Raw genomic sequence first — 12200 nt, forward strand, 5'->3', positions numbered from 1 at the left:
CGGATATGTTTGGGGCGGGGCTGTTTGATTGACTCCTCCCCAGCTCGTCCAAATATGGTCACTTCCAGCTCCCCAAAAAAACAGAGATGGCGACGGCTGAGATGAGCAACTGGATCACCTCACTCAGGTTCTTCAGGTGTGTCTCGTCCGCCGCTGCTCCGCTGCCTGACAGGTGGAACAGGTGGATGAAGGACTCACCTGCTGCTCCTCTTCCTCACCTCATCGCAGCGCTGTCTTCAGCCAAATAAAGGGATGACCCGGCAAAATGAGCCGGATCAGCCGGTCCAACAACAAACACGTCAGTTAGTTGGTCATCAGCCCAAGACTCCATCTTCACACACACACACACCCTACTGTTATGTGTGTAGCCCCGCCCACATCCATTCATGCAACACACTATGATTGACAGCTCTGTTAAAGTCAAACTGTTTCAGTTTCATTTGATTCAGTTTTGAATTTCTTCTTTTAATAATGTGAAATTAATTAATTTATCTTTTCACATCATTTAATTTTTTGAACGGTTTCTATTTGTTAAAACTTGCTGATCTGCAGGTCTTATATATATAAAAAAAAAAAGAAAAGAAAAGAAAAGCTGAATAAATAAAATGTGTTGTTGGTAAAAAATAATTCATGTCTGCTGGAAAAGTGACAACCAGGAAGATAAAGACGACATCCGATGAAAAGAACAGAAACAGAACCTTGACTGTCACATGTAACAGTATTTTACAAAAATAATCCCAGCATTTATTAGATATTAGGACTCAAATTGGTGGGCGGGGCCTAGTTTTAGATCCACTCCTAGTTCCTCCCCAGTTCGTCCAAATATGGTCACTTCTGGCTCCAAAACAGAAAGACGTCGTGTAAAACTCGTATGAACTTTTTGTCGCCATAGAAGGTGCGGTCCAAACTGGGCTCACAGGCCACAGGTTGGGCCACTGAGTTGGCTGGTATGTGGAAGAACTCACCGTAAACCTGTTCTCAGATCAGTTTATTATCATGCAAACATGTCCGTCTCTACAAACGCTGCTGCTTTCAGGACATAATTCATAAACTGACACAGAAAGCGAACCTGAACGATCTGCGACGACATTTTAATCCAACAGGCGACGTGTTCAGAGGATAAATATGGAATAACATCCTGCAGCTGATTGATCAGGAGTTTTAATCTCCATTTGTTCATGTCGCTGCAGATTTTTAAACAACAAAAACAACTGTAATCAAAGAACAGTAAAATGAAATCATTAAGACCATAAAGGTAAAATAAATATATTTATTACAATTAATATACTAATTGTTTATTTGTTTACTTGGTGACCTCAGTCAAGTTTCTCTCTATAGCCTCTCAAAAAGTACATTGTTTAGAGAATATAAATTAATTTAAAGTAATAAAAAGGTGAACCTTTACACGTTTTTCTTTTATAAACTGTGTTTGAAGGTTTTTTTATATTTTCATTTGAATCAGTTTGTTTGAAGTCTGAGAAAAATTATTTTTAACCAAAATAAACGTAATTGAAATAAAGTGATATTTTAAAAACTGGATGATGTGAACGAACAAAAGTTTTCTCTTCAGTCGGTTAATAAACTTTCTACAACCGTGAAAGTTCAGTCTGACCGCAGCAGCCAATCAGACGCTGTCCTGGTGTCATGTGACCCCGCCCCCCTGCTCCATCAGATGTTGGTGTTGGAGTGCGTGGTGGTGGAGAAGTTCTCCATCCGGAGGCGGAGCGTCTCCCCTCGCGGCGGCGGCAGGAGGTGGCAGGTGAACACCTGTCGGCACGCCTTGCGGAAGTTCTCGGACAGGAAGGCGTAGAGGACGGGGTTGACGCAGGAGTTCCCGTAGGACAGACAGTGGGACACGATGCGGAAGGCGAAGGAGGTGTCGGTCAGGGGGAAGCTGCCGAACTCCACCCACATGGCGATGATGTGGTGTGGCATCCAGCAGAGGGAGAAGGCGGTGATGACGAGGAGGACCGTCTGGGCCGTCTGAGGGAGGACGGAGACGAGACAGAGACAAGTCTGAGAGACGATATCAGTCTGGATCTACGGGACGTGTCCACCAAACTAAAACATCAGGAGTGTCCTCCAATACTAAGAGAGACTCAACTATACTGTCCATAAACACAGAGACAGCAGGAGGACACGAAGAGGAGACCAACATTTTTTCTTTACAAATATCTTTCAAACCAAATATTCTGACTTATTTCAAAACGCCTTCAAGCACACTTTTTAAAAGTGTCCTTACTGTCCATTAAACATCCCCGTTTTCCGTCCCTGCTTCCGAAATTAGGTCTTTACCACCGACTGGATATAAAAGAGTTCGTAGCTTCAGGTCTGTAAAATGGTTCTGATCCAGAAGTGTCTTCAGCTGCAATACCAGCGAGTGCCACTAGAGGTCGGCTCCAAAAAGCCTCCGGCTCCATAGACTCCCATTCAACTTCTCTCATCAAATCCAAAGTGAATAAAATGTGTCCATCAGTTATCTCGGTGTTGTTAGCTAAAGTCACTCCTTCTTCTTAGTTTTCTGGAGGTCCATCTGAAAATAATCCCTCATTCATTAGAAAAGAAGATTCAAAAAGACCTGTTTTTGGGGGCGTGTCTGTTTGATTGACAGGCCTGTGGTGCAGTCAGGTTACAGCTATCGGTGGGCGTGACGTAGTATCGTCATGGTTTCCAATCAGATCGGTCAGATCTACCGCTGGCTCCTCCCCCAACTCTTAAAGGGTGGGTATCAGACTCAAGTGGGTGCGGTTTAAAATTGAGCGGGCGGGGTCTGAACCTCAGCCGGAACATTTTACGGTCCGTGTGGAAACTAAAGTTTCTGAGATTTGATGAAGCACAAATGAAGTCTTCATCACAGTGTTTGTTAGCGTCGCCGTGACATCATCATCGCAAAGTGAAACGTACGGATCCTCTAACGCGTATTAAAGTTCCGTAAAGACTATTTTAAGGCCTCATATGATGACTTCACACCTGTAAACGGTTTATTACTCGTCTTGATTCGGGGCCTCGTTCTTCCTCGTTGGTGTCTGAGTTGAAAGATTTGAAAACGTTCATGAAGAGAAGGAGGTTCCTGCTGTGAACTCAGAATAAGACAGAACGAAGCTGTTGGAGGTGTTGGAGAACATCTCCGTCTCCGCCGTCCTCGGGTATCTCCTCTATTCTTAGTGCTGCTGTCTAAATATTTAGCCAGCAGCCTTTGTTCCTGCACCGGTGACCCAGCAGCAGATCCTCTGCTGTAAACTGTCTCATCTGCTCCCACAGGACATCTGCTCTCTGTCACCGGACGACCGGGACGAGACCAGTCTGTCTCCCAGCCTCACCGTCCACACCTGTCCCTTCTGGGTGGATGGTGACTCGCGGGGAAGTCACAGTGACCTTTGACCTCCAAATTCTAACCAGTTCATCGTTAAGTCAAAGCCAATGTTTGTGCTAAATTTGAAGAAGGTCCCTGAAGGCGTTCCTGAGATTTCACATTCATGAGAACAGTAAAGATGTGAGGTCATATAAACGTTGACCTTCTGACCTTTGACCTCCAAAATCTCATCAGTTCACCGTTGAGTCCGAGTGAACGTTTCTACCAAAATTTGAAGAGATTCCCCTCAAAGTGTTCCCAAGATATTGTGTTCACGAGAATTGAAAAGGAGGTGGCTAAGACGCATGTTTTAGTCACACTGACCTTTGACCTCTGACTACCAAAATCTATAACACGTCTTCTTTGAGTCCGAGTGAACGTTTGTGGCAAATTTTGTAGAAGGTCCCTGAAACATCACTCTCATGAGAGTGGGGTTGTTGTGAGGCAAAATTGGTCTTGACCTTTGACCTTTGACCACTAAAATCTCATCAGGTCATCGTCGGTACCGAGTGAACGTTTGTGCCGATTTTGAAGAAACTCCCTGACGTCGTTCTTGAAATATTGTGTTTATGAGGACGGACGGATGGATGGACACAGGCCACTGCAGCTCCACTTTATACATCATCATCATCCTCATCATCATCAGCAGCAGCGGCAGCACCGCCCACTCAGCTCCACAGCTGTTCAAACTCCGACAGTTTAATCTGACGTCCAGAAAACAGGACAGTGATAAAAAAAAAAACAACGAAGACACGGAGATTAAACAGAGGAGGAGAAGGAGGAGGAGGAGGAGGAGGAGGAGGAAAAGGAGAACTGTACCTTTCTTTTGGAGCGCTCGGACTTCTTGGACATGTTCTTCATCTTTTTATGGAGATGACACAAAACCTGAAAGGAAAAAAACCAACAATAACAAAAAACACAAAGCAGATGAGTGATTAATCAATAAATAAATAATCAGTATGTTTACTGATCAGCTGATCTGTAAACAGGAAGTGTGTCAGAAGAAGGAGTTTGAACTCAGATCTGAAAGTTAACATTGTCAGATACCAGCAGGAGGAAGTCAGGCTGTGTCCTTCACAATAAGAGCACGGACTCTCGGGACTTTTATTGTGACACTTTTATCAGATAAACTACTTTTAATTATGACATAAACCTTTAGATTAAAGATCAGCATGTCATCTGCTGCTCTGAGGGTTTGTTTTCATTTCAGAACCACATCTTAATTTTGAGATTTAAAGGTCAATTGATAAAAAACGAAACATCTGGACACAAAATAAATCATAATGAGGAACAGGTTGGAGCATTTTAGATTTAAAATTTATCAGGACAAATTCAATTAACTGTTTTAAAGCAGAAACAACTAACTAATTAATCGATTTACCAATAAACTAACGTCATCAATGACTTTTAAAATGAATGATTGTGTCAAAAATTCTGTGAAAGTTCAGTTTTCTATTTTCTGACCCAAAACAAAACGTTAAAATGAACTCATAATTTGACATAAAAACTGATCAATTAATCAGCGAATAAACTACGATTAACAATAATTATTACATTATGTTTACAACAGAAACTTTCTCTGTTATTTCTTTGATCCTCAGATGTCTTAGAGGCTGATTATATTTTTTTTAACCTTATTTTATTTTAGTCTGGAACAAAGTATTTGGGAGATTGTTGCCATGGAGACAGACCAGCTGCAACAGCAAACAACAGGTGACCGGTTGTTCTGTTAGAGATGTTGAGAGAAGCTGAAACTCATCAGATGAAAAGTCATCCGATTTATAATCAATGAGATGAACGGACGGAACATTTTTTTATCTGTTAATGTACAGAAGTGACCGGATCAATCCCAACTTTCTGCGTGTTTTATTGTGAAAGGATACGCCGGAGTTGGAGTGTGCGCGCGCCGTCGCAGGATTTTACGCACAGCCTTTATGGTGAGCGGGACTTTGTTTGTGCCCTTTGGCCGCTGCTGTTGTTATTAATGCTGTTTTATTGCCGGGGGTGAAATATTAGCCCGAACCTTGGACCGACCTTCGAGTAGCAGCAGCTGATGAGCAGCAGCGGCAGCAGGTAACCCAGAACCAGGACTGACACCTTGTAGCTGTGCCGCGACGGTCCGGACCAGTTCTCCCAGCAGAACGTGCTGTTGGGGGCGTTGGGGTGGCTGGTGAGGATCTGGTGCTGGGCCACCGGCACGGAGCACACCACGGACAGAGTCCAGATGACGCACAGCCCGCCCAGCGCGTTCCTGCGGCTGCGGACGCACGCGGAGTCCTTGGAGCGCACCACGGCGATGTACCGGTCTACGGACATGGCCACGAGCGTGAAGATGCTGACCAGCATGGTGACGGTGGTGAAGAAGTGGCCGAACTTGCAGAGGAAGCCCCCGAACACCCACTCGGGCAGAGAGTAGATGGTCGCGTGCAGCGGCACGCAGAAGATCAGGAAGCTGAGGTCCGCCACGCTCAGGTTCAGGACGAAGATGTTGGTCGGGCTGAGCGCGCGCATCCCCCGGACTCCCCCACCGGCTCCCCCGCCGCTGTACCTCACCCGCCCGATCACCACCATCACCAGACAGTTGCCCACCACCCCCACCACGAAGATCAGACCGAACACCACCGGCACCACCACCGCCTCCGGACCGGGTCCGCCACCCGCCGCTGCCGCGGACCGGTTGGACACCGGGAGGTCAGCCGGGTCGGAGGAGTGGTTTCCCGGCAGCAGCATGCTGGAGCGCCGCGGGGGGCAGCTGGAGGCTCAGAGACCGGCAGAGACAAACTGGAAGACCAGGTCCATGATCCGGATCAAACACGTCCTGCAGCGGGGTCCGGAGTCTGCAGACTGCTGGAAACACGGCAAGTTACCGGAAACATAAACAGGCCCGTTTCCTGTCAGAGGATTTCAAAGTAAAACGACTTGATTCACTGCATGAGAAGAAGAGACGAGTTCTACGATGACCGGGGAATAAAAGTTTCATCCAACATTCGTTATCTTTATGTCACTGTTATGTAGACAAACAGCAGTGATGTCACTTCCTGTCTTCTACCTGCTTCAGTGTGAACTTTGGAAACTGATCTCAGAGCAGAATAGAACAGGGAGGATGGGATTGAACCAACCAGAACCATCAGTGATGTCATCAACCATCAGTGATGTCATCAACTATCAGTGATGTCATCAACCATCAGTGATGTCATCGTTGGTTTGTGAACGTTATGAATCCTCCAGTTCAGATTCTGTCCGTCACCATCTTTGCTAGTTCGGAGCGGTTTGGAGCAGGAAGTGACCATATTTGGACGAGCTGGGGGAGGAGCCAGAGGTGGATCTGACCGATCTGATCGGAAACCTGACGATACTACGTCCCGCCCACCGATAGCTGTAACCTGACTGCACCGCAGGCCTGTCAATCAAACAGACACGCCCCCAAAAACAGGTCTTCTTGAATCTTCTTTTCTAATGAATGAGGGATTATTTTCAGATGGACCTCCAGAAAACTAATAAGAAGGAGTGACTTTAGCTAACAACACCGAGATAACTGATGGACACATTTTATTCACTTTGGATTTGATGAGAGAAGTTGAATGGGAGTCTATGGAGCCGGAGGCTTTTTGGAGCCGACCTCTAGTGGCACTCGCTGGTATTGCAGCTGAAGACACTTCTGGATCAGAACCATTTTATAGACCTGAAGCTACGAACTCTTTTAGAAACGTGGAGTGAACAGAACCATCAGGATTTTAATATAAACATGATTATTGAAGAGTTCTTTCAGATGAATGTTTGATTTCCGCAGATGTCAGAATTCATGAAACTGGAGCTGTTGTAAACATAAAAATTATATTAATATTAATAGTTATGTTTCCACCTGAATATTGTTGTTTTTATGACTGTGGAAAGAGTTTGTAGCTGAACTTTGATTTAGGGAGGTGGTGTTGGTGGGGGAGGTATTAATGATTTAATGATTGTCCTGTTTAACTGTCCCTGATTTTCACGTCCCGTCATTAAAAAGGATTTTATTGATTGTCCCGTGAATTAAAGAGACGTTTAATAAAAGTGCTGTGAAGCTGTTTGCAGAGCTGAATTTTGAATTTACAGGTTTGTTTCTTCAGATCGAGCTGCAGACGTACGGATGGACAGACGGAGTCTTCTAGTTCACCACTTCCTGTTCATCCAGCCGACAGATCCAACAGGAAGTACACGTGATGCGATTGGTGCAGTCGAGAACAGAAGGTGATCATTAATTTCCTGTCTGATCATTTATGATATCACAGATCTGCATGTGTGTGTGCATGTTTTTATATCCTTGGGTCCTATGGGGACATGTGACAGTGCCGACCAGAACGGAACCAGACATTAATAATGTTGGTTAAACATACTTAATGGTGTGTTTGTAATAAAGTGTCTTCAGCTGCAGTACCATCGAGTGCCACTAGAGGTCGGCTCCAAAAAGCCTCCGGCTCCATAGACTCCCATTCAACTTCTCTCATCAAATCCAAAGTGAATAAAATGTGTCCATCAGTTATCTCGGTGTTGTTAGCTAAAGTCACTCCTTCTTCTTAGTTTTCTGGAGGTCCATCTGAAAATAATCCCTCATTCATTAGAAAAGAAGATTCAAGAAGACCTGTTTTTGGGGGCGTGTCTGTTTGATTGACAGGGTATTTAGATCAGAGGTTGGATGTGTGAGTCTCTGCAGGGAAGTTTTCAGTTTGTGAAACTCTCATTAGTCTGAAATCTGATTTTCTGCAGTGTGTGTCGCCGCAGAGATTTTCTCCTCTCGCATCAATCTGTGTGAAACTTCCTGAAACGGAGGAAACAAATGAGATTAGAGGAGGAGGAGATGACACGGCAGGAGTAATGAGGGCGTTAACGAGCAGACGGACTCCCGGTGACGGATCGACGGTTTCCTCTCAGAGCAGCTGGAACTCAGCAGAAACCTGACGGGGACGTTTCTGATTAAACCTTCTTTATGTGGTCGTTGAATCACGAAACTAAATAATAAATATTGAATATAAATCCATCAGTGAATCTTTATCTGGCTTTATCTCAGAGTACACGAATCTCACACACTCACACACACAGGTCTCTGTTGGACTCTAAGATGAGCCCCATGCTGCCCCCTGGTGTCCGACCAGTTTTTGAGTCCTTTAAAGTTGCAGTCTGTGACATTTTTTTTACTTTAAAACAATCAGGATGTTTCGTCCGACGTCGGAAGAAGTTTGTCGTAGTTCCTCTTCGTTTGGACCATTCAGAACCAGAACCAAACCCAACGCTGTGGCTAAATGACAACACGCTGCCACAAAACCAACATTTGCAGCATTTCGCCAAAAACCAGAAATAAATAATCCGTAAACTCTCCAATCGATCGATTAACGAATCCGTCAGATCTAACTTTACAATCATCAGTTATAGAAAAATCAACAAATAACCACAAGCAAACTGCAGAAACTCTGTGACTCACTATCGCCCCCTATGATACATATTTGTATTACATTTTGTACCATTTAAATCTTACACACTTTCACCTTTATAAACAACAAAATGTACTTTAAAGTAAAATCATGTGGAAAAGCTCCACAAACATTCAAACACAACCGACCAATCAGTGACCAGCAGCAGGAGGTGGGAGGGGGAAGGGGGATTGGCTTTGTCGTCCTCAGCTGATGATAAGAGACATTTTCTCAGAGAATGAACGATGACTTCATTATTTTACATTTAGCTGACGCTTTTATCCAAAGCGACTTACAACAAGTACTTTTCAACCATGAGGGTTCAAACCAGAACAACAGGAATCAAGAAAATATAATTTCTTCAAGAAAGCCAAACTACAAAGTTCTATCAGTAAGTTCTATTTTAAGATACTAAAGTTCTACTGTTCAAGGTGAAGGAGGAAGAGGTGTGTTTTTAGTTTTTAGTTTAGACTAAACACTTCTGCACTAAAAAAACAACAAGTAAAACATCTGAAACTTATTTTATTCACACAAAGTGTTCATTTCTCAGATTTAAACTCAGTCAGTGAACACAGCAGGATCATTACACAGACAGTTTTCTTGGTTGGGGGGAGGGAGGGCCTTCAGGATCAGGTCTGACCTGCTGCAGAGTCTCCGTCACACACATCTGATCAGATTATTGATCGCTGGTCCTCCTCAATGGTTTACACACTTTTTAGATCCTTCAATTCTTAAACAACAATAACAACACCAACGCTGACATCACAGGAAAAATAAACTGACCGCTGTGTTTATATATTAATAAAAGTACAATCACTTTTTGTGTACAACGATATAAAAATGGAGATGTCTGCGTCATAAACTGATTAAATTATTACCCGCCACAATAAAAGACACTAAAATGAACTTTCAGAATCCACCATAAATCCGGTGCTTTGTTCATGTCATTAAATTTATATGAATTTATTGATGTAAGTGCATCAAGTCAGACAGATTATAGAAATATAAAAGTGAATATAATATAAAGTCAGTCTTTACTCTGACTTTTATTGTGAAATTAAAAGTCTAAATGAGTGAAATCTGCTGAATCTGTTTTTCTAGGTGAATTTACGCAAAAAGATTAAGTTTGGAATTAAAGTTCCTCTCGATGTGTCGTCTCGGCCAATCAGAGCGCAGCAGGTCATGGGGTGGGTCACCGTGGGAAGACCTCCGTCCCCTCGGCGCTGATAACCAGCTGACGGACCTCCGGCCTGGCCGCTCTGATTGGCCAACGCCTCGCAGGCTCCGGGGATAAAAAGGGCAGCTCTGCCCTTCATCACCATCATCTCCCTCGTCACCATGGCCTTCCTCTGGATCGTGTCCTGCCTCGCCTTCGTCAGCGCCGCCTACGGTGAGATCAACTCAGTATATCTGAACTTTGACCTTCTGACTAAATGAATACAGCTGATAGAAACTTTAATTTATGAATATCAGTTGTTTTTTTTATGTTTGAGACGGTAAAAACAGCAGAATTTCCGTTTAAAGTCCTTTAAATTCGACTTCCTGTCCTCCTCTCAGGCTGCGGCACCCCCGCCGTCCCCCCCCAAGTGACCGGCCACGCCCGCATCGTCAACGGTGAGGAGGCCGTCCCTCACTCCTGGCCCTGGCAGGTGTCTCTGCAGGTGAGTCCACTGACTCCGCCCCCCTCTTCCTCCTCCTCCTCCTCCTCCTCCTCCTCCTCCTCTTCCTCCTCACTGACTCTTGTCTATTTCTCTTTCAGCAATTCAGCGGTTTCCACTTCTGTGGAGGATCTCTAATCAATGAGAACTGGGTCGTGACCGCTGCTCACTGCAACGTCAGGTCAGTGCTGTGTGTGTGTGTGTGTGTGTGTGTGTGTGTGTGTGTGTGTGTGTGTGTGTGTGTGTGTGTGTGTGTGTGTGTGTGTGTGTGTGTGTGTGTGTGTGAACTGTCCCTTTAAAGCCGTACTTCCTGTTTCCTGTCAGGACCTACCACAATGTGGTCGCCGGCGAGCACAATAAGGGCTACGGCTCCAACGAGGCCATCCAGGTGCTGAAACCCGCCAAGGTGAGAAACCGCCCCATCGGCCAATCAGCTTTCAGAACACACCCTCCTCCCTCCCGTTAAACCCGCCCCCTTTCAACTCCCCTTCCTCCAGGTGTTCACCCACCCCGGGTGGAACCCCAGGACCATCAACAACGACATCTCCCTGATCAAGCTGGCCTCGCCCGCCCGCCTCGGCAGCACCGTGTTCCCCGTCTGCCTCGCCGAGTCCTCCGACAACTTCGCCGCCGGCATGACCTGCGTGACCTCCGGCTGGGGCCTGATGCGCTACAACGGTCAGTGTGACGTCCTCGCCGGACAGGTAACGCGAGCGCTCGGTGTCCGGCGCCGGTGACTCACGCAGACGTTTTTGTCTCCGCAGCTGCCAACACCCCCAACGAGCTGCAGCAGGCCGCCCTGCCGCTGCTGTCCAACGAGCAGTGCAAGATGCACTGGGGCAGCAACATCTCCGACGTCATGATCTGCGCCGGAGGAGCCGGAGCCACCTCCTGCATGGTGAGGCCCCGCCCACACATCTGTCTCACCTGTCTCACCTGTCTCACGTCCAACAGTTTCAGCGTGTCACACAGAGACTGTTTGGAAAAGTGTTCGTAGCTTCCAGGTCTAAAAAATGAGTCTGATGCACTGCCCTCTGTTTACTGTTTGTTTGCCGTCTCCAGGGCGACTCCGGCGGCCCCCTGGTCTGCCAGAAGGACAACGCCTGGACTCTGGTGGGTATCGTGTCCTGGGGAAGCAGCCGCTGCTCCACCTCCACCCCCGCCGTCTACGCCCGCGTCACCGAGCTCCGCGGGTGGGTCGACCAGATCCTCGCTGCCAACTAAACACTCAGACGCTGAGACGTCACCGCCGAGGAAACCTAACACCTAACCCCTGACCCCTGACCCCTGACCCCCGACCCCCGACCCCCGACCCCTGATCCGGCACCACGGTCCCCTCATGAGAGCATGAGGATGCTGAGTGAAAATAAAAAACCTTGAAAATAAGCAACAATGTTTGAGTTTGTCTCCTTTCAGCAGAGCCGGGTTTGTTTCGGAATAAAAGACAGCAGGGGGCGCTCTCAGCTCTGTCCTCTATTGGACACAGTGGAGGAGGTGGGTGGAGGGAGGGGGACACATGGTCATGCAGTGGGGGGGGCGAGGAAAATGAATGCATCTCAACACTTCCTGTTTCAAATTAAAAGCCCTCCAACGTTTCAGTAGTGAGAAACCCTTAATTTCTTAAAGCTTTTATTGTGAAACATTTGCAGGAAGTTGTAACACTGAAACACTTTCCAGAATAATCCAGAACAAAAAAAAAAAGGATTAAGACAAACTGAAAAAGTCACTTTGGAAAGAAGTTTCAAC

The 12200-nt window shown here is 46.0% G+C and overlaps 2 protein-coding genes across 2 annotated transcripts; one reads left to right on the forward strand and one right to left on the reverse strand.

The window, feature by feature from the left end:
- Window positions 1-1668: 1668 nt before the first annotated feature.
- galr1b (galanin receptor 1b) lies at window positions 1669-6082 on the reverse strand. Its single transcript, XM_069718439.1, has 3 exons — window positions 5387-6082; window positions 4172-4237; window positions 1669-1983 (listed from the first exon to the last, which is right to left on the reverse strand). Exons 1-3 carry the CDS (start codon window positions 6080-6082, stop codon window positions 1669-1671), a joined length of 1077 nt encoding a protein of 358 aa, XP_069574540.1.
- Window positions 6083-10101: 4019 nt separating this feature from the next.
- Window positions 10102-11841, forward strand: LOC138632688 (chymotrypsin B-like). The gene is made up of 7 exons (XM_069718442.1): window positions 10102-10186; window positions 10354-10457; window positions 10556-10635; window positions 10779-10860; window positions 10952-11132; window positions 11219-11352; window positions 11517-11841. Exons 1-7 carry the CDS (start codon window positions 10135-10137, stop codon window positions 11676-11678), a joined length of 795 nt encoding a protein of 264 aa, XP_069574543.1. The 5' UTR covers window positions 10102-10134; the 3' UTR covers window positions 11679-11841.
- The last annotated feature ends 359 nt before the right edge of the window (window positions 11842-12200 follow it).

This window comes from Brachyistius frenatus, unplaced genomic scaffold (assembly GCF_029030835.1).
Source record: "Brachyistius frenatus isolate BFR_SWC_R1_liver_20210118 unplaced genomic scaffold, ASM2903083v1 Contig_191, whole genome shotgun sequence".
NCBI lineage: Eukaryota > Metazoa > Chordata > Actinopteri > Embiotocidae > Brachyistius > Brachyistius frenatus.

Coding starts and splice junctions, on each gene's coding strand:
- galr1b (XM_069718439.1), bottom strand. CDS start 6,082: ATGCTGCTGCCGGGAAACCACTCCTCCGACCCGGCTGACCTCCCGGTG. Junction 4,238..5,386: donor TCAGCTGCTGCTACTCGAAG/GTCGGTCCAAGG, acceptor TTTTCCTTTCAG/GTTTTGTGTCATCTCCATAA. Junction 1,984..4,171: donor CCGAGCGCTCCAAAAGAAAG/GTACAGTTCTCC, acceptor GTCCTCCCTCAG/ACGGCCCAGACGGTCCTCCT.
- LOC138632688 (XM_069718442.1), top strand. CDS start 10,135: ATGGCCTTCCTCTGGATCGTGTCCTGCCTCGCCTTCGTCAGCGCCGCC. Junction 10,636..10,778: donor GCTGCTCACTGCAACGTCAG/GTCAGTGCTGTG, acceptor GTTTCCTGTCAG/GACCTACCACAATGTGGTCG. Junction 11,133..11,218: donor GGGCCTGATGCGCTACAACG/GTCAGTGTGACG, acceptor TTGTCTCCGCAG/CTGCCAACACCCCCAACGAG.